Genomic DNA, 23,245 nt, shown 5'->3' on the forward strand with positions numbered 1-23,245 from the left:
AGTAAGTCCAAAGTAGCAGGTGCTTTTAGCAAGTCCGAAGTAGTAGGTGCTTTGTAGCCCGAAGTAGCTAACTTAGATTCATCAGTAGGTGCTTTAAGCAAGTTTGAAGTAGTGGGTGCTTTGTAGCCCGAATTAGTGGGCGTGGATGGTTTTGGACTTTTCTAAACTTTCAGCTCTGCACGCTCTTTACGCTGCTTCACTTCGTTTTGTATCATTTCTCCCATGAACTCAACTTAAAGAAGGAGTTTCGGCAGGGCAGGGGTATTGAATTACCGGGATGGGCGAGTGACGGGGATTGAACCCGCGCACGTGATGGATCCACAATCCATTGCCTTGATTCAGTTGGCTACATCCAACCCCTTTGCTTATGTTGAGGGGCTCCTCCAATGTGAACAATATCTATGCATTAAGCTAGATAGATTCTTTCCACCTGGGGCCAAAACTCGATAATTCTAGCACCAAAATGATGTGAAATAGAGGGAAGGAATTGACCCATGAAGGATTGATTAAATCATTGAAGCAGTGTACCATAATAGCTGCCACTTCAGTAGTTGAAGCAGCCTACCACTTCGGTCGTTGAAGCAGTAGTAGTGAAGTGCAATGGGCTTTAAAAAGCCTGACGGTCGTGCCGTGTGGAGGGCTTTATGAAGCATAGGCTAGACGTTAGTCTCCGGGGCTTTAGTTTGGTGATGTGTATGACACTTTCACGAATGAAACATTGTTGAGTGGGCGATTTGCCATTACATGCTATTTGGCTTGTCCCAATTCACGCTAATTTCGCCCAGGTTTCGTTCCCCATGCGCCATGCCCTTTTTCCTATATCTTTGAAAACCACCTTTTTGGGGGATGGGTAAGTCCCCCAGAGCGGGGATCTGACATCAATCCCCTTTCCTTTTTGGAAAACGAAACCCTCGTGCCAAGCAACTAAACTTGGACATTCATGGGAATCGATCATTTTGAAATTGGGATGCATTCTCTTGTAGCGTACTAGATTTCAATTGATGGACTACATTGCATGCCATGTAGACCCGTAGCGGCTCCGAGCAAACGTGTAGATGGGATGGATGGCAAAGAGGAGTGTGAACAAAAAGGCCCCCAAACAGAGTCCTCAAAGGCCACAACTCCGGAGAAATACACAAACACACGTAGTAAGGCGATGGCCTGGACTACCGGTTCCTAACGTCTAGCATTGGCTAGCTCACTACCGAGATAAAAAATGTAGCAGAAAACACATCACACCCAAAAAGGGGTCAACTCGTCACACGCGAGAGAGAGAGAGAGAGAGAGAGAGTAGATTTTATGAAGATTTTTTTAAAACAAGCATTAGACGAGAATTTTTCCTAATCTTTCCCCCATCTTTCCTCTCTCTCTCTCTCTCTCTCTCTCTCTCTCTCTTTTCATCTCTATCTCACTCTCTCTCTATCCCTCTTTCCCACTCTCTCTTCTTATTGTTGTGGTTGGGTGCTTAGTGCCCACTTGGGCCAAGTGCACAAGAGAGAGACACAATTTCGTTTTTGGATACTATGTGTCCAAGAATTTTGCTTTGCTTAACCATGAATACGAGTCACTGTTGGGATAGTTCTCTCTCTCTCTCTCTCTCTCTCTCTCTCTCTCTCTCTCTCTCTCTCTCTCACACACACACACACACACACACACACACACACTTTTTGAGATACGAGGACGCTTTCACTACCGATTCAGAGACAGCTTTAGAACATTGGCTACAGTCATGAGATATGAGGATCAAAGATGCCTCAGGTTGTTTTGACTAGAGCTGCACAGACACAAGGGAGAGTCTCTTGAACAATGGGAGACATTCACAAAGGGAGATCAATGACTTCTTTAGAGCAGAGACTTGACAGTTAGATGAGCAAGCTTTGTAGCAAACCTCAGAGCCCACCTATACCAAAGATATATCAATTGAGAGAGCCATTGAGCTTGGGAGAGCTAGATGCCCACGTCTACGAGGGTGACCACGACATGGACGGAGGCTCCATCAAAGGAACGGGACTATTCTAGCACAACATGGAAGATGTCCGGTACGACTATTTATAGAGGTGTACATTGACAATGCTCTTCAAATACCAATGCAATACATTTTCGGATAGCGCCCGATATCAGGCATCCTCAAACATTGATCATCATCATCAATTTATTTTCTACTTTACCTCATTTTATTTTAAATTGTATTAAATTCACCAAGATTGTATCAGTTTGGTCTCATAGGTCATTTTGGCCTTTTGAAGACGTTTAATATTCCATTTCATTTTTTTTGTTATGTTTCTTACAAAGCTATCATGTTGCTCTAATGTACTCTTGATTATTCAAGCATGTGTGATTATGTAATGCTCGGTGAGGGGTAGGGTTACGAAGGTAGGTGGGGCGGATGGAATCAAGGCATGCAAGGATGAAGAAAGAGAGGTCCCATCGATTACAATATGAAGGAATAGAGTCATAGTCGGGGTGGCAATGGATGGAGAAGAGGTCGCTAACGTGGTGGAGAAAGGTGATAGCAAGTGGGGAGAAGCTTCAACATGGCGGTGATTGATAGTGCAGTTGTTGCCACTGGCCTTAATCGGCACAATTGCAACTAGCTCGAGAATTCTCTTAGCCTACGTAAACTAGCGCGCGCGCACACACACACACACACTGATCTTTCTTCTGTGTGTTCTCTTTTTTTTTTTTTTTTTGGGGAAAATGTGTATAAGAAAGAATACACATCTCTCTCTCTCTCTCTCTCTCTCTCTCTCTCTCTCATTCCATTTTAATATATAGATGACAGCCTGGAAGCCCAGTTTAGTTGTCGCACCGCACGTGTCGCGTATGGGCTCAACTTTGCTACCAGTGGTGGTGGTAGAGACGATGGAGGGGATGTTGATGATGTGTCCACTGATGTCACCAATGATGTGGACCCTGATGTGTAGCTTATGATTAGCACATCGCTTGGCATGTCGGTATGCAGGCTCAAGTTCGGCTCAGTTGTGCCCCCAAAGCCCTCTGCTAGCTCCATATCCTCCTTTGTTTCTTCCTCGATTGGAATGAGCAAGTACGGAGGACTTGGTCAGCATAGTCGGAGCCCCTCCCCACCTCAATTGATGTGGATGTAGGGTAGTCCCGAACAAAACGACCTGCGAGACTTCGCGCAAAAACTATGCACTTGAGCGGTGTAGCTTCTTGGCTGTTCTAATCTCTGTAGTACTCTTGATGTAATCAGCTGAGGAAGACTTTGTCGAGGGGCTTTTTTTCCAGTAGAAAATGAAGAAGGGCTCAGCAAACAGGGGAAGGAGAAAGATAGAGAAGACCGGCTCTCATCCCAATTCCAAGCTCTGCTAAAGATCTCGTTCTGGTTTGAGCTACCTACAAGTCTGAAGCGTCAAAGTACATGATCCTTGCAGGTAGCTCCACTACCTTGGGTGGACTTTTGCACGAGTCAATGATGTCTTCGTAAGTGACACTATTGCCCCCGCCCCCTCCTCAATGCTCGCACTCAACCTGTCTGTACCAACGACAATGTTGGACCTCAACGTAGACGTTTCATTTTGTATTAGTCTGTGTGTATAGTGAGGTGTATCCTATCTTTGATTTCTTTCTGCCGCGCCGCAGACAACCAATGTGCCAGAGGCGAAATTAGTCTCACTCGTTTTTCCTTGGTAGGGAACAAGTCATGTATAGGGGTTGAACTAGCAAACAAGTGGACGATGGTGCAGTGTCAACAATTATTAATGTGGAAAATTGGAATGGCCCCCTGTTAGGCAAGAAAGGTCTGCTGCTCGAATCGAGAGAGAGAGAGAGAGAGAGAGAGAGAGAGAATGCTGAAGAGAAGAGAGAGAAAGAGAGCGAATATTGAAGAGAGGTGTTGATACTTCCCGTGCGTGGGCAAGATCACACCGCAGCGGGAATCTAGAGAGAGAACGTGTTACCAGACTCTCGTATGTCGTAGAGAGATGAGAGAGAGAGAGGGAGAGAGATCGCAATTTTGACCCGATACAAACACATGATGGGAATAGGGATTGCGCGCAGCGGGACGGTGGCTCCGTGGCAAATGGCATGGCTAGAGAGAGAGAGAGAGAGAGAGAGAGAGAGAGACGCCCACCACCCACCCAGGTGACCCAACCACTCGGCACACACACACACATACACCATGATGATGGCTTCTCACGGTTTCAGCGGTGGTGAGGAATGAGCGTCCTCACTTTGAGAGAGTTGCGTGTGTGTTTAGAGAGAGAGGACATTATTTTCGTCCAACCTTAGGAGTAGGGGTACCCATTTTGGAAAAATCATGGAGGCAAGGAATCTAGAAGAGTTTCCTTTATTTTATATCAGTTTTATTGTGTCGTCAGCAGCAACATTAGCGTCCCAGGCAGCAACATGCTGACGAGTTTTGCGTTTTCAACAACCGATAGCGTCATCGACATTGTGGGACGAGCAAACACTTCCGATGAGCAATTGGGTCACCTACACACACTCTTTTTTAATAAATAAAGTTTTAGAGAGGGTTTGCAACGTGGGCATCTGGCTTCATTGCTTTTACATCCTTGGGTCGTGAAAATGGCCAGTTTTGGTTCGTGACTTTGAAGCAAAGTGATGGAGGCAGGAGCGAGTGGAATCTGCGCAAATTTCAGCTAATAAACAGTTGTTCAAGGGACTTCCCTTTCGTCGAAACGCACTTACACTTTTTGGTCTAGGGTGTTAAAACTAAATCAAACACTCCCCAAAGTTCAAACCGATTCGCTTTTGCTCTTTTTTTATGCCTGAAATGTGAGCTACCCTACTAAACAATAGGATACACTAGCTACGTTTAGAACACTCTCATAGCAGTGGCTCGATCAAACTTTCACAGGACACATAATTAAAGACACCATTGGTTACCATGATTGGTTGCGTGTTGTTCTCTAATACTGTTTCATAAGTTGGTGGCAATTTTCATTACCATAAACTTAGTGAGGTTGCCACCGAGATCGTAACCTAGTGGTTAAAGCGGACGTGTGGTACGCCCAAGTTCGGTGCTCGGGTGCCTAAATGTTAATATACATATATTATAAGTAAATATGACACTAGAGAGAAATTGGCTCCTGGATTGTGGTTGAGTCCCTACTAGCGTGGTAGGCCATCTCCTTTCATATTCATATTTGGGATAATGATGAATAAAATCCACTAACACAATTTTATTTTGTCAAATCCATGATGTTAGGGCCTCCCGAGCCCAATTGCATAGACCTACTTCACACAACGAGTAACAATCAGAGAGTATTTCCTCCTTCCAAAGACCTTGTCTACCTTGGGAAACTCTCAAGTAGGAAGAGCTCCTCAGCACTAAGTGACACCTATATTTAAAAGGGGGAGGCAATGGGATCAAAGGCGGAAAAGTTCACACACGAAGGTTGGGAAGATCATAGTTGCAAATACCAAATCAGAAACTAAACTTGGACATGTACTAAACCTGAATAGCTTGTGCAATGCATGTTAACTTACAATATAACGTTATAAAAATGGTTGTGGATATACAATGCATGCGTGGGTGAGGTGGTTAGTCTATGTGACCCTAAACTCGGACTGCGAGGTCACGGGTTTAAATCTTCTCGTCACACCTCGTTTTTCTTGTTGTGGTTAGGTTTAATGTACCTCACTTTTTGGTAGCATGGCCGATTCTCACTAACAAACCCCACCCCCCACCCCCCCCACCCCCCCCCCCCCCCCCCCCCAAAACCCAAAAAAAAAAAAAAAAAACACACACACACACACACACACACGAATTAAAAAATGAGGAAATTCAATAAATCATAGATCGAGTCAAAAGAAGGAAGATAGTGGCCCCTCACCTAGCCCACCTCTTCGGCCAACCCATCACAAAGGGGGAGGTTAAAGAAACTATTGCTGACTCAAAGCTAGCAAGTCTCTAGGTATTAATGGTATTCCAAATGAGTTTTTTTACAACATGTCAAGATTTCAACATCCCCTATATCTTGTTGGTTTGAAAAGAGGACACTAGAAAAGGAGCTCTTCCTCTTACTATCAACATTGGAGCTGTTAGGTTAACCCATAAAAGGGGCCCTAAGGAGGAACTAGGTAATTAGAGACCTATAACTTGGTTGATTTCTGTGTACAAAATTTTTGCCCTTTTCCTAGCTAAGATTCTTAGCGATGTCATGCACATTATCATCTTGAAAGAGCAAAAAGGATTTATCAAGAGCAGGTTCATTCTTGATGCCATTGTCACTCTATGGGAGGGCATGGAATATGCTATGGAGACAGAGCAAGATTTTTACTTTTTCAAAATAGACTTTGATAAAGCCTATGGAAGAATGGAGTGGAGTTTCATTATGCAGTCTCTTTTTGACATGGATTTTGGCAAGAAGTTCATTGAATTTATTCAAGTTTTATTTGGCAACGCGTATACTAAAATTGAAGATATTGATCAATCAACATAATGTATGTTTCTAATGAGGTCCTAAAGGCAAGGATGCCCAATTGCCACTTTACTTTATGGCATTTCCTCATATGTTCTAGGATGGTTAATCAAGCACTATATGCAAGAGGAAAGATTAAGGTGATTAAAATCCGTGGAGTGGATCAAGATATTTGTCTACAACAATTTGCAGATGACACTAATGCTTTTCTGAGTGCAAATTCTAAGTTAGTGGACACTTTTATGGGTTATCTACAAGCTTTTTGTTCTGCGAGTGGTTCTCAAATTAACCACCAAAATACTAGCTTCAAAACTTCAGATGGTATAGTCCCTCAGTCAGTAACTCAAGCAGGTTGTGATCTAATTATGGATGGATAGATTTTTGGGCTTTGGGGTATTCCTACGGGTTTTAAGGTCGCAATGGCTCAAAGGCGGCAATGGGTGCTTTAAAAGTTTAGAGGAAAGGTGTTTTTATGTGCAATCCTACCATCCAAACTTGTATGCCAAAGTTTTTGTTCTAAATCATTATGTTCTATCATCTCTGATATACTTTTTTTCTTGTTAGAGACCAAACAAGTCTCAGATAAAACATGTGATCTGAATCGCTAAAAGGTTCATGTGGGGAGACAATGAGGACATAACCAAAGTGCTCAAAAGTCTCTTGGAAAATCTACATCTATTGTAAAACAAGGAGTGGGCTTGGCATTCTCAACATAGAAAATCAGACCGCTAAAATGGCAACAAAATGGATCATGAGATCCTTGTCTTCACAGGACTACTGGTCCTTCCTCCTAAAAGGACACTCTAACAAGTTTTTTCTACAAGATTATAAGTCTCGATTGAATCTCTCTCTATGGGACCTCATCATCTCCCTTGCCACCATCAAAACAGTTGGTACCTCTCTTTCTTGCAACCTCTTGAGAGCATGGTTTTATCTTAGGAAGCATTGGAATGTTCATGTATCCATTTATGGAATTCTTGCTACAAGACTCAATCTGGTTTGGGCATATATTAACCAAGATCACATCCAGACTAACTTTTATGTAGGTTGGAGTTTCTTAAGCAACATTTATGCAGACAAAGGTTTCAGCAAGGCAGAGGAATTTCTTTGCCTACTTTAACATCAAAAGCATATCAATTTTTTTCCAAAATATCTCCTTTTGATGAAGACCTTAAAAGGAAGTCAACTCTAGGTGGAAAGTGCAGTGTAGGAGCAAACAACGGGTGCACATGCTCAAGTGTGTGTGCGCTTTTCCCACTCTAATAAGACAAGTATGCTAAGGTGGATTGTGCTTCTTCATGGGTTTTGGACTACACACAGAGCTCTAAAAGCCAAGATAGGACAGGGACTGTGCCCACGATGTGGCGCAAGTGAAGACCTCGGAGACTTTTCTGTCGATTGTCTAGGCAACTATGATATATTGAAGATACTCCAAGGTAGTTGTGGATCTCTTCACCTTGAGAAGTTCGAAGTCCATGAGGGAGAATGCAAGATATTTTAGTACGGAATATGTGGAGGAATGCCTACTTATGGCATTGTTGGTGTGCTAGAATGAAGTTATGTTTAGAAACACTTCAAGCTCCCGTTCCTACACCTTGCTCTTTCAACTTAGAAGATCTATTGAGCTGTGTTTGGGTAATTTATGAAAGATGTCTCCTCTGAGCCTTCGTACTTTGCCCGACGATGTACAAGATGGACATCTTGGAAAGGTGTCATGCTTAGCTACTATTCCAAGGATAGGCTCATTACCTGGGGATGACTGCTTATCCCTCTAAATTTTGTAAAAGGGAGTGCCTCTTTCCCCACCTTTGAAGCATGAATGTTCTTCTCTTTTTTGCTTTTTAATACATTTTGGTTATGCTTTTTTTTAAAAAGGATTTCATGTATAAAGACAATAAAGGAAAGACATGTTTCATCAATAAGAACATGTTGAAACTAGTGGTGCAATGGAAAAGAAAAAAGAAGGGTCCATGCTAAGTTCCATTTGAGATGCTTGGAAGTTTACATGCACAAAAGAAAAAGTATTGTATGATCTACTTTTTGGTGACTAGATTCCATTGATGCATTTGATTGGAGCAAGGGGCTAATGTTAACACATGTAATGGAAATAGCCAATGAACTTTGAGAATAGCACAAAGTGAGCATTTTTGTGAGACTAATTTGAGAACATGGAGGGTGAACTTAATTAGTGGTAGCAACATAACCATACATTTAATTAACTTGGCATGAAAAATACTTTTGCAAGAGAGAGAGAGATATAGATAACTTGACAACAATTGAGGATCGGATTTATGTGGAGCCGGTCCCCCGTCCAATAGGCTTTTGTATTATAGATTCTCCCATCAAGGGTGACTTGGTGCAATACAATTTTTGTGTTCCTTATGGCCTAGGTGATGCAATGAAGATGGAAAGCTTCATGCATCACAAGCATAACATAATCTTTGTAAAAGCATTAACCATCCCTGGCCTCAGTCCCAAGTCCTCAAACACCTTCAAAGGTGGAGAAAGCTAGCGGGGAATGAGGGTAGGGAAGAGGAAGAAGAAGCATTCGTAGGAGAAAGAAATAGTTCCTTACTTATCATCACTCTTCTTGCTTAGCATAGCATAATAGCATAGTAATGAAGATGAAGAAGATGGCAAGCTTAAGCATTGAAGCATGGCTCTTGGTTGGATTTGCATTCCATAGCCAAGAGTGTTGATGTAGACTCTCAACTTCTCAACAAGCTTGGAGAAGGAGATGGAGCTCTTGCACTTTGCACTTCACACAATGAAAGTGTGTGTAGCCCCTTAGCTTCCTTGGTCGACCACCCCTTGTAGCTCATGCTAGAAGATGATTGGACCCCTACAAGCCTAACCAATCACATGCAGGGTGCATATCAAGCAACCATGCTAGCCTTGGGACAAGTGTCCCCCCTTCCCCTTTGAGAGAGAGGAGGTGATAAATACATAATAAATTAAATTAGCTAAATTAGCTAAATTAGCTAAATTATCATTGGACCCCTTCAGAGGCCAATCAATAAGATTTAGGCACACCATGAGGGCAACATGAAGAGAACTTGACAAGTGTCCTAGTTACTTCTTTAGAATATGCTTGACTTGTGTGAGGGTATGTGTGTTCTCTATCTAGCTCCTACAATGAGGGTTCTCCCCCCCTTGAGTAGGGATCATGTTGACTTTTGGGAACACCTTGAACCCTTCAAGCTTGTGGAAGGTTCTCACTCCAAGCTCAACTCTATCAAGCCTGGAGAAGATTCCCACATCAAGCTCAGCCCTAGCACCTCAAGCACCTTAGTCATCAAGCACGACAAGCACCTTAGTTTGCAAGCATGACAAGAACCTCAAGCTTGGGCCGGGGTCCCATCTAAAGCATAGCCCTAGCTTGCCTAAGGTCAAAGGACTTTTTAACACTAACCTTTGGAGGTCTTTAATGAATCTAACCCTAAGATCTTTAAGCTCCATTAGGTAGAATTGCTCTTTGACAGACCATCTCTCATTTGGACCCCTTTAACCTTGGCCCCGTGTTCAGACAGATCCATAAGTACATGTCTATATTCTAACCCTTGTTCTCGTTTATTCTCCCATATTAAATGATCAGTTTCATATGAGAAAATCATTTGGGTTGGTTAGGTATTAGATTTATGACAACACACCTAAAATACTATGAGTTCTATTATGACAAAACATTGTAAGGTGCTTTTATAGTGTCCTCTAGGTTAAGGGTTCAAGCATCAGTCTAGCTATGGCAATTGATGTTGACTTGGGAGGTGATTTAGTAATGTGCCTGAGTGTGTGATCTCAGAAAGTGAGTTAGGAAAACCAAATGCACTAAAAAAAAAATTTGCTTTCTCTCGTGTTTCCCACTTAAAATGCTTCACGATGGGGATATTTTTTAGTAGAAAACGATTATTGACTGCTAGGTTGTAGAGATGAAATGGTTGTGTAGATCTCAAATTTTGAAACCCAAACAAACTATTGTGCCTATTGCGGTACTAACCTTGGTGCTTTGAACATCCACACTATGTGTGGCTTTGCCTAATGCAATCATCCTTTTGTATTAGCTTTCAGAGTGCAGGGCTAAACATTTTTTTGAAAGGTAATTTCTACAAACATAATTGGGGTGGAGAGAGAGAGAGAGAGAGAGAGAGAGAGAGAGAGATTTTTGTTCATTGTGTGTGTATATCTTTGTATATTAAGAGAATAGCTAACAACCATGCCACTAAGGTCATAGCTTGACTACTTTGAGTTCGAGCATAGTGTTGTAGAGTATGACCCTATGTGCAAATCCATGTGTAATCCATGTTTGTCTCCATCATAATTTTGTGTCCACCTAACTAAGAGTCCTAGCTCTCTGTATGCCACATTTATAGTGGGATTGGAAATTTTTTTGTCTCTATTGCACGATACACTGTTAAATGCTCTCTCTCTCTCTCTCTCTCTCTCTCTCTCTCTCTCTCTCTCAATCTAGTCTCAATCTCCTTCTTCCTCTCAATCTACTCTCATACCCTGCTAGCTCTCACCATCTTCGAAGGTGTGTGAGGTCTTGGGTCTGAGAACGGGGATCATTAAAGTTGTGTTTGCTAAGTGTTTTGCTTAGTGCATGAAGCTTTCATCTTCATTGCACTAGCTAGTCTTGAAGGAACACAAAGAATTGTATTGTACAATGTCTCTCTTGATGGGAGAAACCATAATACAAAGCCTTTTGGAGGGGGGACCGGCTCCATGCAAATCCGGTCCTCAACTGTTGTCAATAGTTTAATTTCTCTCTCTTTTGAAAGTATTGTTGATGCTATCCAACTAGGTGTTATGCTTTTTGTTGCTCTCTCCACCCAAGCACTCTTGTAATTCTCATTAGGAATCTATTCTAATGAAATGTCCACTATGTTCATGCTAATTTCCGCTACACACAAGTTTTTAGGCCATTAAATGTTACATTGGTATCAGAGCACAAGGTTTCTCTTTTCTTACTCAAGAAGGGAGGTCCTCAAGCTAGCTATAAATGGTTGGTATTATTAATTGCCTATGAGTAAGTAGAATAGGGATTTTTCAGCCTTGCAGTGCGCCTGCCTTTGTGCAGTTAATGGGGCAACACCGTCGAGAGCTATGGTCTTAATAGTGGAGTCCTACGGGGCTTGCCTACGGCTTAACCACTATTGAGCTATTAGAAGCTTGACAGGAGCTGGCGTTGTTTTGGTGTCGAAAGACCCTCTCTTCTATTCCTTGCAATTAATGGTATTCGAGCCGTGGGTACAGTAGCTTGAGTGCTTTTTCTAAAGGGGTAAAGAGGAGTAGCAACTAGGGCTTGAAGTGCCAAAGTACACCTAAAAAGTTGTTAGAATGGCTGACAATAGTAAAGAGAGTGAAATTAATGTTGATAACTTTGATTTTGCTCATGAGCAAGCTACTAATGATGCTTCAATGCTTGTTAACTATCTTGTTTCTAGGCTTCAACAAGCCATGGGCAATCCATCTCTCCAAAGCGAAGTGCAACGGCAGCTCCGTGCTCACGGGATTCTCCAAGCTCATCACCATGACAAGAGAACACCTAGGAAGCCTCCTTGTGAGACTCCCAAAAGAGGTCTCCCTCCGATTCGAGAAGAAGAAGAGAATCCATACGAAGGGCTCAAGAATTTACTTCTTGATGATGCATCTCCTTCCCAAAGGAGAATTCGAGAGCCTCCACCGAAGGAACGAGAAAGAAGTGAGTCTCCCGCCACTTCGGCGGAGATGGCTCCACGAAGACGGCGGGCTAAATGCTCTCCATCACCACCAAAGCGGAGAAGACCATCACACTCTTCTCCACGCCATAATTCAAAGAGGGATGATAAAAAGCAAGAGAAGAAAAAGGCGAGAAAGAGGACACCCTCTTCTCCATCTTCTTCATCCTCTTCCTCTTCTGAAAGTGATGGTAAAGACAACGAAGATCAAGACAAGAAAAAGGCGAGAAAGAGGTCACCCTCTTCTCCACCTTCTTCAAATTCTTCACCTTCTGAAACCTTCTTCAAATTCTTCACCTTCTGAAGAAAGTGATGGTGCAACCTTTGAACCATAAAAAAGAAGAGGCCATAGGAAATCCTATGCCGCATGGAAGAGGTCGTCCAAGTTGAAGAAATTCAAAGAGGGAGGGAAGAGCATCTCTTTCCTTACCTATGATGGTACCTTTGGTGCTACGGACAAAGTCTTGGCCTTTATCCAGCAATTTGATGCGGCGTTTGGAGATGAGGGCTTCACAGAGTCCTCTAAGCTACGTCATGTAGCTATGCACTTTCAAAAGTCCGCCAGGCAATGGTGGTCTAGCCTACGGTGTAGCGCGGATAATGCGTCGTGCTCTCTACAGTGTGGGTGCCCCTCAGTGCAATGTGCGTGACAATCTCACTCAACCAAATGAAAACTCTCTCAGACAAAATGAAACACAGAAATAACGGATAACAACATAGAAACAATGGATAACAATAGAGACACAACAATGGACCAGAACATGTGGACTCGACTAGCTCAAAGAACCATGTACAAACCCTGGCGTGGCAGCACACTCCGCTCCAGCCCAGGACTCACAGGTACAAATGGGGTGTCGAGGCTCAGATGTGCAGGGATGGTGAAGCAGTGATCTGTGTAAGACTCTCTAGATGACTACGTGCAAGATAAGATAGGACTGCCCCCAAAAATGACTACTCATATGTATCACCATAAAGAGCCACCAACGGCTCATAAATGTCAACCATGTGGTGACTTGGCCACCAGGTCCACTAGACCACCGTCGGGTCCGCCAGGCAATGGTGGTCTAGCCTACGGGCCAACGGTGAAGCTCCACGAACATGGAAAGCTTTAAGAGCTTCCATTATGAAGCAGTTTTTGGCCACCGATGCCAAAGACAAAGTACTCACCGAATGGCGAAGCTTAAAGCTCTCTCCCAATGAATCCATCCACAAATATGTAGACAAGTTTTGGGACCTACAACTCAAAGCCACTGTCTTTAAAAAGTTGGATTTTGGAGAGCAAAAGCAACAATTTTGTGCGTGCTTAACCGAAGAAATGGCGGAGTATGTCAACTCCCAAAGGCGACGTACCATATCGGCGGTAATACACCATACTATGGTGGCTTCACGAATCAATTTCCAAACGGGGGCTAAAAGAAATAATAAGCCCCCGGAAAACAAGGGTTCCAATGAGCCTAAGGGGAAGGACAATGTCCAAAAGTCTCCTAAGGGAAACTCTAACAAAGCTAAAGAGAAGGGAGTTTACAAAGGTAAGAACAAACTCTCTCCTGAAGAGCTTGAGCGTTATCGCAAGGATAACCGGTGTTTCAAGTGCGGCGAACAAGGGCATGCGTACCGTGCTTGTCCCTAAAAGAACAATCCCCAAGATCCTCCTAGAGCTTCCTTGGTTGAAATCCAAGAGGAGGAGACTCACCAAACTCATCACAAAGGATCTCCTCTATGCCATGCTTGGGGAAAGGTAAGAGAACATGATGCTTTTATTCTCTTTGACCCTGGTTCTACTCACAATTTTATATCTATAGAGTTGGCCACCAAGCTAGGCATACAATCCTACGAGATGGGAGATGTCCTACCCGCAGAGAGTTCCTTCAAGGGGCAAGAAGCTTCAGTCACTCCCTTAATCGGGAAATTGAGGCTTCATGTCCAAGGCTATATGGACAAAGAGGACTTCTTTATCTCTCCTCTCAAGCATGAGGATGTAATCCTAGGGGCACCATGGTTTGACCGCCTGGCTGCCGATGTTAAATTTCCTGAAAGGAGAATCTCCTTTAAGTTCAGGGAAAAAGACATGTATATAGATGCTAAGGAAATGGGTAACACTATCCCCATCGTACATACACCAGCTTTCAACAAGTCAATAAAGAGCTCTATTTCCGTGTATATGATTTTTGTTACAGATTCTCAAAATGAACCTAATGCTTTAACAAAAGAAAATAAAAGCAACCAAAAGGAATTAGAGTTATCCAATTTTCTCAAGGGGTTTCAAGATGTTTTTATTGACGACATCCCTTGTGAGCTACCTCCTAAACGAGGTAATGATGACCATGCAATTGAACTTCTTCCAAGAAGTTCACCACCTAACAAATCTCCTTATAGAGTTTCTCAAGCTCAACAAGAGGAGATTATGCGGAAATTGCATGAGTTAGTTGAGAAGGGCATGGTTAGGCCTAGCTCATCTCCATTTTGCTCACATGTGCTATTAGTGCAAAGGAAAGACGGCACATATCGTATGTGTGTCGACTATAGAGCACTAAATAGGATCACTATCAAGAATAGGTTTCCCGTTCCACGGGTAGAAGACCTATTTGATAAGCTACAAGGATCGACCTACTTCAGTAGGATTGACCTAAAAAGTGGCTATCATCAAATAAGGATAGTTGATTAAGACATTGTAAAGACCACATTCGCACCACATTTGGTCTTTACGAATACATTGTCATGCCTTTTGGCTTGACCAATGCACCAGCCACATTCAACCGCTTGATGGAGAATCTATTCAGGCCTCATCGAACCTTCACTGGAGTGTTCTTTGATGATATTATCATCTACTCTAATTCATTAGACGAACACAAGCAACACCTCCAGGTAATATTTCAAGTTTTGAGAGAGAATAAACTTTATGTTAATCGAAAGAAAAGTGATTTTTTCTTGCAAGAGATTCAGTATTTAGGTCATATTATCTCTCAAGATGGCATCCAAATGGATCCATCAAAGTTAGAGGTAATAAAAGGATGGCCTAAACCAAGGAATCTTCATGAACTAAGAAGCTTTATAGGTATGTGTGCATACTATAGACGCTTCATAGAAAAGTTCTCACAAATTGCGGGACCATTACATGACCTAACAAAGAAAAGCGTTAGGTATACATGGTCTGCTAAGGAGAAAAATGCTTTCGAAAAGCTTATCTCTCAACCTGTGCTTACACTACCGGATCTCTCAAAACCATTTGAGGTCCAATGTGATGCTTGTGGTGATTGCCTTGGAGTTGTTTTGCTCCAAGAAGGTCACGCCATAGGCTATGAGAGTCGAAGGCTCGACCCTGTTGAGCAAGCTCTAGGCATATACGAAAAGGAACTCCTTGTAGTTCTACATGCCTTAGACTCATGGAAGCACTATTTATTGGGGACTCCTTTCATTCTGCGAACGAATCACCAAAGTCTTAAGTACTTCATGACGCAGACCAAGCTCTCCGACAAAAAAATGAGGTGGGAAAATTTCCTTTCGCAATTTCATTTTCATATTGCTCACATTGCTGGCAAGCATAAGCAAGTAGCTGATGCACTCTCAAGATGGCCGAGAGTGAATGCGGTTTCCATAGCAACTCACAATGATCTATCTTCAATGATAGATGAGTATGCTATTGATCCCATTTTAGAGATGTGATTTCAGCCCTTGCACTAGGGAAGAAAGAAGAACCATTTACTTTACAAGATGGTTATCTTCTCTATGGCAATAGACTATGCGTTACTAACTCACTACGTGAGAAAGTAATGTATGAATCTCATGCTCCACCGTATGCGGGGCATAGAGGGATTCAGTCTACCTTAAAGGGAATTGAAACATATTTCTATTGGCCTACCATGAAAGTGAACATACAAGAGTATGTTTCTAAATGCGTGGTTTGCCAAAAGACAAAATTTGATAGAGGGAAGCAACTTGGATTGCTTCAACCCTTGCCAATTCCTAATTCACCATGGGAGAGCATATCCATGGATTTTATCTTTGGATTGCCTAAGTCTATCCATGGGAATATGGACGATAGTAGACAGGTTCAGTAAACAAGCTCATTTTATACCTGTCAAAAAGACTATCAAAGCCCATCAAATGGCAACCCTCTTCATTTCACAAATTTTCAAGTACCATGGCTTGCCAATGTCCATAGTGTCGGATAGAGATCCTAGAATGACCAGTAATTTCTGGAAGGGTCTCTTTGAGAATTTAGGGACAAGCCTAAACTTCTCTTCGGCCTATCATCCAGAAACGGATGGCCAAAGTGAAATAGATAACCTAACAATTCTCGATCTACTAAAAGCCTATGTAACGGAAGTAGATCAAAGATCCCAATGGGAGAAGTAGTTACCCTTAGTGGAGTATGCTTACAATAACACTGTACATACTTCCACGGGAAAAGCACCTTTTGAGGTAATTGAGGGAAGATCAAAAAGTCCCTTGCTACTTAAAGTACATGGGAAGATCTTCGCTGCTGCAGATGAGTATAGCCGAGACCTACAAGAATCTTTTCAAAAGATTAAGGATGCTATCTCTATCTCACAACAAAGGCAAAAGGCTGCTGCTGACAAGCACAGAAGAGCCCAAGCCTTTAAAGAAAACGATTGGCTCTTGTTAAAGTTTCCCAAGGCTCGATTAAGGCACACGACGGGCAAGAATCCTATGGGCCACCAAAAGTACTATGCTAAACTAGCAAAAAGATACTATGGTCCCTTCCAGATTCTTAGGCCAATCAATGAGATGGCCTATCAACTCAAGTTGCCCAATCATTGTCTCATACACAATGCTTTCCATGTGAGCCTATTAAAGCCTTACAAAGGAGAGCCACCTCAAGAACCAACTATTGAAGACCCACCGGAGATCGAGGACCAAGAGGAGGTGCTGCAATCATTGGCTCATACACAATGCTTTCCATGCGAGCCTATTAAAGCCTTACAAAGGAGAGCCACCTCAAGAACCAACTATTGAAGACCCACCGGAGATCGAGGACCAAGAGGAGGTGCTGCAATCATTGGCTCATACACAATGCTTTCCATGTGAGCCTATTAAAGCCTTACAAAGGAGAGCCACCTCAAGAACCAACTATTGAAGACCCACCGGAGATCGAGGACCAAGAGGAGGTGCTGCAGCCCGAGTCCATTCTCCGACATGAAGACAAGGTATTAAGAGGCGGTAAGACTATCCGACGATATTTTATTAAGTATAAGAATTATCCTTTTGAAGATGCTAGATGGATGCAAGGCATACAATTAAAGGATAACCTAAACCTTGTCAATGTTTACAATGCTTCCCAAGAGTAAGCAAATGTACAAAATGTTAAAAATGAACAAAGTTTTTTGTCTTATAAGACTCTCTTTTTCTTTATTGTGCACAAAAAATTAAGTAGTATGCATGCTTAGATCAAGTTTGTGGAGACGACGTCTCCCAAACACCAAGTAGAGCTTGTCACTCTACTATGGATTACTGATAGGACTAATGTGCAGACATGCTTGCGGCAGCCTCAGGCTCTCAAGCGCCAAATGGACTAGTCATCCATTGTGGAATGATGTCGTAGGGTAACATAGGGATCCTCTTCCAGCTAAGAAAAGGACTCATGAATATGCTTTATCTTCTCTACACCATAGTCGAGGACGACTATGATTTCAAGAGAGAGGTAATGTCATAATAATCAATATCTAATTCTCCTAAATGATTTTCTCATATTAAATTGATCATTTAATGTGGGGAAGTGCCAGGGGAGAAAAAGCTAGAATATTGGTTGAGCTAGCAGACCGGACACAGTAGGGATCCAAAGGAGGGAAAATAGGGATCCAAAAAGGGGGGCCATCTGCAAAAGAGCCATGTGAAACAATGGGCTAAAAAGACCCTAAGGTTCAGCCCATTAAGACTTCCAAAATGCTAAGGTTCCAAAATTCAAAGGTTATGTCCAAAGGTCAACCCTAGGGAAATTGGATGCTTTGTGTGTGACCAAAAAAGTCTTTGAATATCCCTACATAGGAGGGGGAGAGCCTAGCAAGTAGGGGATGAGAGAGAAAGCCACACACACACACACACACAAGCTCCCTTTACACAAAGGGATTGAGGGACACATGTCAGCTCCCTAGGCCAGATGCCCACAAGGTGTACCCAATTCCTATTGGATGACCCTTGAAGTGGACCAATGAGAATTAGGCTAGAGTAAATTTAGCCTAATTAATTTTAAAACACTTAATAAAAAGAACCAATGAAAATTAAGTCTCCTGGATGATTATTGGACAGCCTGTGAAGGGGTCCAATAGGAATTGAGCAGCCCAATGGGCTACTTAATTCCTATTGGTCAGAATGGGGAAAGGTCCAATGGGGATTTAATTCATTTAAATCAATTAAGTTTAATTGATTAAGCTCTCACAAAAGGGGAAAGGGGGACACATGTCAGAAGGCTATCACTTATGCTGCTTAATAGCCATTGGCTTGACTTGGGGAGGTCCAATGGGGAGCCTGCAAGAGCAAATAGCAAGAGGGCTCGCCCAAGAGAGAGAGGGGGCTGATTTTTGCAAGGCATTATCAATCACACACACACACACACACACACACACACACACTCTCTCACACAATCTCATGTGTGAAGAAAGAGAAGACTATCTCTTCCCAAGCTTTCATGGAGAACTCATCACCTACTCCAAGCTTGTGAGATAGAAGCTTACATTGACACACTCTTGGCTTGTGGATGCAAATCCAACCAAGAGCCAAGCTTCAATGCATGCTCATCTCCTCTATCAAGCTAATTACTAAGCTAAAGCTATGCTAATATGAGTGATTATGTGAGGATATGTACATCTTTCTCGTAAGATACTCCTTCTTCCTCTCAATCTACTCTCATACCCTGCTAGCTCTCACCATCTTCGAAGGTGTGTGAGGTCTTGGGTCTGAGAACGGGGATCATTAAAGTTGTGTTTGCTAAGTGTTTTGCTTAGTGCATGAAGTTTTCATCTTCATTGCACTAGCTAGTCTTGAAGGAACACAAAGAATTGTATTGTACAATGTCTCTCTTTATGGGAGAAACCATAAAACAAAGCCTTTTGGAGGGGGGACCGACTCCATGCAAATCCGGTCCTCAATTGTTGTCAATAGTTTAATTTCTCTCTCTTTTGAAAGTATTGTTGATGCTATCCAACTAGGTGTTATGCTTTTTGTTGCTCTCTCCACCCAAGCACTCTTGTAATTCTCATTAGGAATCTATTCTAATGAAATGCCCACTATGTTCATGCTAATTTCCGCTACACACAAGTTTTTAGGCCATTAAATGTTACACGCGATGCATTGCATCTACTGTGTCAAGTGGTCACACCTATTATTTACAAGGCTTTTGACGACAAGACAGAGGTGCTCTAGCCATTAGAGGTGCAAGCTCTCATGAACCGGGGGAGATTGCAGGTAATAACACACTGTATCTAGAATGTTGCTGGGATAGCGAGTTGACTCCAATGAAGATTCAAAGCTTTTACTACATAAAGCAAGTAGAAAATGTGGTTGAAAAAGGTGGGAGTGTGTAGGCACGGGCTAGAGAGACTGCAGTAGGAGCATGCAGGACATGCCTCAATCAAGCTTTGGTAGTCCTTGCAAGCAAGCACTAGGTGGAATAGAGCTCTAACTCTAGGCCCAAATGCATTGGTGAGGCCTAAGGCTTGGTTCAGACTGCGTGGACGAGCAAGGAGGGCATGGTTGTGCATCCTCGTTGGCAAGCAAAGATTAGCGTGAAAACAAGGTGTGCTCTTCGTGACTCACCAAAAAGTTGGAGCTTCACCCCCTCATAACACCATAGCCTTTCAGCGAGAAACGCGGACATGCATATGTGCTCAAGGGAGAGCCAATAGGTTGAACAATGGCTATACATTGATTGGTTTGAGCTTGTAGTTGCAAGTTGCCAGGCTACAATCGCCACATCGTGTGAATTGCAACGATGAAAAAGGTGATGAGGCCAGTCTGAAATGTGCCTTCCTAAATGTGCCGCCGCCTAGTGTGAACAGTGTGGAGGAGAAAAAGTGAAAAAGTGAAGGGGATTAAGAGAGGCCATCAACTCTTCTGAGAGGGGGGGGGGGGGGGGGGGGGGGGGTCGGAAGAAAAATGGAGGGCCCGGCGGAAGAGTGCCTCAACTCCAGCCAATCAAATTTTGCCATGGAGGATCGAGGCCCCTTTGCATTTTTCTTCCGCCGCCTAGTCTGAACCCACCCTAAGTTCTCAACTCAGTTTTGTGGGTGAAACTAGGTTAAAACTACTGGTTGAAATATATTGTGTCTGTCTGTTCTAGCCTAGAGGTTGCAAGAAAAATTAAAAGGGGAGGAGTATAGCGCGTGCGGGGGACGTGGCAAATTGGACCTTTCGGGGTGGCCACGTTGGCGGAGAGTGTGTGTGCACCCCTCTCTTCCTGCCTCTGCCAAGCCACCACACTCGCACACAAACACACGATACTACATTCATTCACCACCTGCAGCATCATCTCCTCTGCCCCCGCCATCGCTGCTGCCTTGGCCATTTCGCTGCAAAGCTTTCAGCGCGTTCCAGAGAGGATCGATATAATTGCGTCTACGTTATTGGGCTTCCACCTAATTCACTCAATCACCCCCACACTCACACATCATTAAGCTCTCTCTCTCTCTCTCTCTCTCTCTCTCTCTCTGTGCGCGTGTTCGTGTGCACAATCATGGCAGTTGAGGCAGATAATCGACCGAGTTCTTTGTTGGGCCTCTTCGGCAACAGGTACCCCCCCCCCCCCCTCCCCTCCCCCCCCCCCCCCCCCTCCCCTTCTCTCTCACACACACACACACACACACACACACACACACACAAGCGCCTGCGCCCACTCACTGCGTTTAGTTGATGTGGTTTGCTTCGCCGCCATTGAAACAGGCAGGTGCAGTTTGCCAACATGGACTTGTATGCCCCTGTGGAGCCTCGGAATGCTGCTGTCCCTGCACCAACTGCGTGCTTTTTACCTCTCTATCAAAACCTTGAAGCCTATCAGCAGCAGACAAGCCAGGCGCTGATCACCTCTGCAGCTGGTAATCAAAGTCCCTGCTAATTATGTCCATTTAGCATTCAATGTTTGCTCTTGAGCTTCAAGAATAGGAGCTCTTCTTGCTGCATGTCTTGAAGCTTTGCATGTGTCTCTTACTTTATTGGCATTTTGATTTGCTCCAGCTTGCCCGGCGCCCATGGTTCCAACCTTCCAGCAGCAAGTGGCCCCGGTCCCCATCCTTCACTCAGGGTTAGCAAGGCCCCATCATCAAAGCAGGAAAAGAAAGACGCCACCCACTAATGACATGCGCGGGCCTATAATACCGACCCTCCAGAAGCCCAAAAACTTTACCTCCTTGAATTTAGTAGATTTGAATCGACGATCTTCATCTCCACCAGGCCATAATATTGTTTCGACAGGCCTCCGCTTAGCGTCATTTGATGATGATGGCTCAACTGTTACTAGCTCCAGGGTTGATACCAGCCCTGCATGTGTTGGCGATGAGCTTGCGGTACAGCTTCTTCATCAGCAGAACGATCTGCAACAGCTCTTTAAAGCTCATGTAAGAGAGGATTTTTAGTCTGGCATACTTGTTTCTTTTCTCAATGTGCATATTGTGCACGAGAATGAGCTTCTTGAAAAACATATATTCTTGCTGATGAGCGCTTTGCTCTCACATGAAGTCTTACCGGTTGTCAGTGTTATTGGGTTTGATGTGGTTGCCTTTCACTGGTCTAAGAAGGACAATCATGTTGATCCTCTTTTCAGGCTGATCGATTGCAGAATGCATTGAAGGAACGAACCCATGCTCATTCGCAGACTCTCCTTGCTAGTGTTGAGGATGAGATCTCCAGGAGACTCCGTGACAAGGATGCTGAACTCGGGCGTGTTAAACGGCACAATAGTGAGCTTGAAGACAGGATCAAGCGCTTGAGTTTGGAGACGCATGTGTGGCAAAGCAAAGCCAGAAGTTATGAGTCCATGGTGACAGTGTTGAGGGCGAACCTTCAGCAGGCCATATTGCAGCAAAGCAGAGAACAGAGTAAGCTAGAAGGATGTGGAGATAGTGATGCGGATGACGCGGCATCCGCGCACATAGATGAGAATCCTGATGCACAGAAAACAAGGGCGATGGTAATGAGGGAAAGAAAAGTAGAGTTGTCACGGGCATGCAAGAGATGTCGGGCGAAGGAAGTCACAGTTCTTTTGCTGCCATGCATGCATTTGTGCCTGTGTCATGACTGCACACTAGATGTGGAAAGGTGCCCAATTTGTGCGACGCTGAAGAGTGCTTTCATCGAGGTTTACCTTTCCTAATGGTTCGTCTTGAGAGGTCCTTAATTGGCAAAATCTGCATATGGCTATACAAGGCATGATAAACATCGTGTAAAAGCCAAGCTTTTAATGACCAGTTTTGGAGCATATTGAGCAAGAGGCCAACTATTGCAAGCTCACCAATTATGTGCCGAGGAATATTGAGAGTCATCTGTGAATCATTGTTTTGACTGGTTTAAGTTGCACCAGGTATACTCATCTGTCGAAGATGCATGATGAGGGCATTGATTTGCTGAGAGGATCCAATTGATGATATAAAATTGCTTATTTGTGGGCTTTGCACTTAAGCATACATCAGTAATTGGGCAAGGGAGTTTTTTTTGTGATTTTCCTTTGTGGCATTGGGCTTTAAGAGTAACATCTTCAAAATGCTGCTGCCAAAGCAGCAATTTGCGCCAAAAATAATGTTTGGAATGCCCTCAACGTTGAATAGCAATATTCTCTTAAAGAACTTTACTACGAGCTCTAGAGCTATACTTGCAATTTGATGTGTTGTGGCGCAACGTTTATATGAGATTCTAGGTGCGTGCGAGGTGGTGGCAGTGAACAGCTAGTATATATCATGGAAAGCCCACACTATTGTCGCAATGGGGACTGTTGTTCAACATCTTTGAGTTAGTGATGGTTCCCATCTATCCTTGTAAAGATTCCACAATGTTGGTTGATGTGTAGTTCATACAAATTGTTATGAACTGCATGAATTGGTAGCCAGTTCGTTCAGTTTCTCTTATAATGAATGTGTCATTGAATTGTTCGTATAGCACTGTCGTTGAATTGTTCGTATA

The 23,245-nt window shown here is 43.3% G+C and overlaps 1 protein-coding gene and 1 pseudogene across 1 annotated transcript; one reads left to right on the forward strand and one right to left on the reverse strand.

The window, feature by feature from the left end:
* Positions 1–2,764: 2,764 nt before the first annotated feature.
* On the reverse strand, positions 2,765–20,642 carry LOC147461284 (uncharacterized; annotated as a pseudogene).
* On the forward strand, positions 20,499–22,922 carry LOC147461285 (putative BOI-related E3 ubiquitin-protein ligase 3). Its single transcript, XM_086508867.1, has 4 exons — positions 20,499–20,866; positions 21,017–21,168; positions 21,308–21,687; positions 21,894–22,922. Exons 1-4 carry the CDS (start codon positions 20,811–20,813, stop codon positions 22,440–22,442), a joined length of 1,137 nt encoding a protein of 378 aa, XP_086364993.1. The 5' UTR covers positions 20,499–20,810; the 3' UTR covers positions 22,443–22,922.
* Positions 22,923–23,245: the final 323 nt, after the last annotated feature.

This window comes from Adiantum capillus-veneris, chromosome 3, assembly GCF_014529385.1.
Source record: "Adiantum capillus-veneris isolate H3 chromosome 3, ASM1452938v2, whole genome shotgun sequence".
Taxonomy (NCBI): Eukaryota; Viridiplantae; Streptophyta; class Polypodiopsida; order Polypodiales; family Pteridaceae; genus Adiantum; species Adiantum capillus-veneris.

Coding starts and splice junctions, on each gene's coding strand:
- LOC147461285 (XM_086508867.1), top strand. CDS start 20,811: ATGGCAGTTGAGGCAGATAATCGACCGAGTTCTTTGTTGGGCCTCTTC. Junction 20,867..21,016: donor TTGGGCCTCTTCGGCAACAG/GTACCCCCCCCC, acceptor CCATTGAAACAG/GCAGGTGCAGTTTGCCAACA. Junction 21,169..21,307: donor GCTGATCACCTCTGCAGCTG/GTAATCAAAGTC, acceptor GATTTGCTCCAG/CTTGCCCGGCGCCCATGGTT.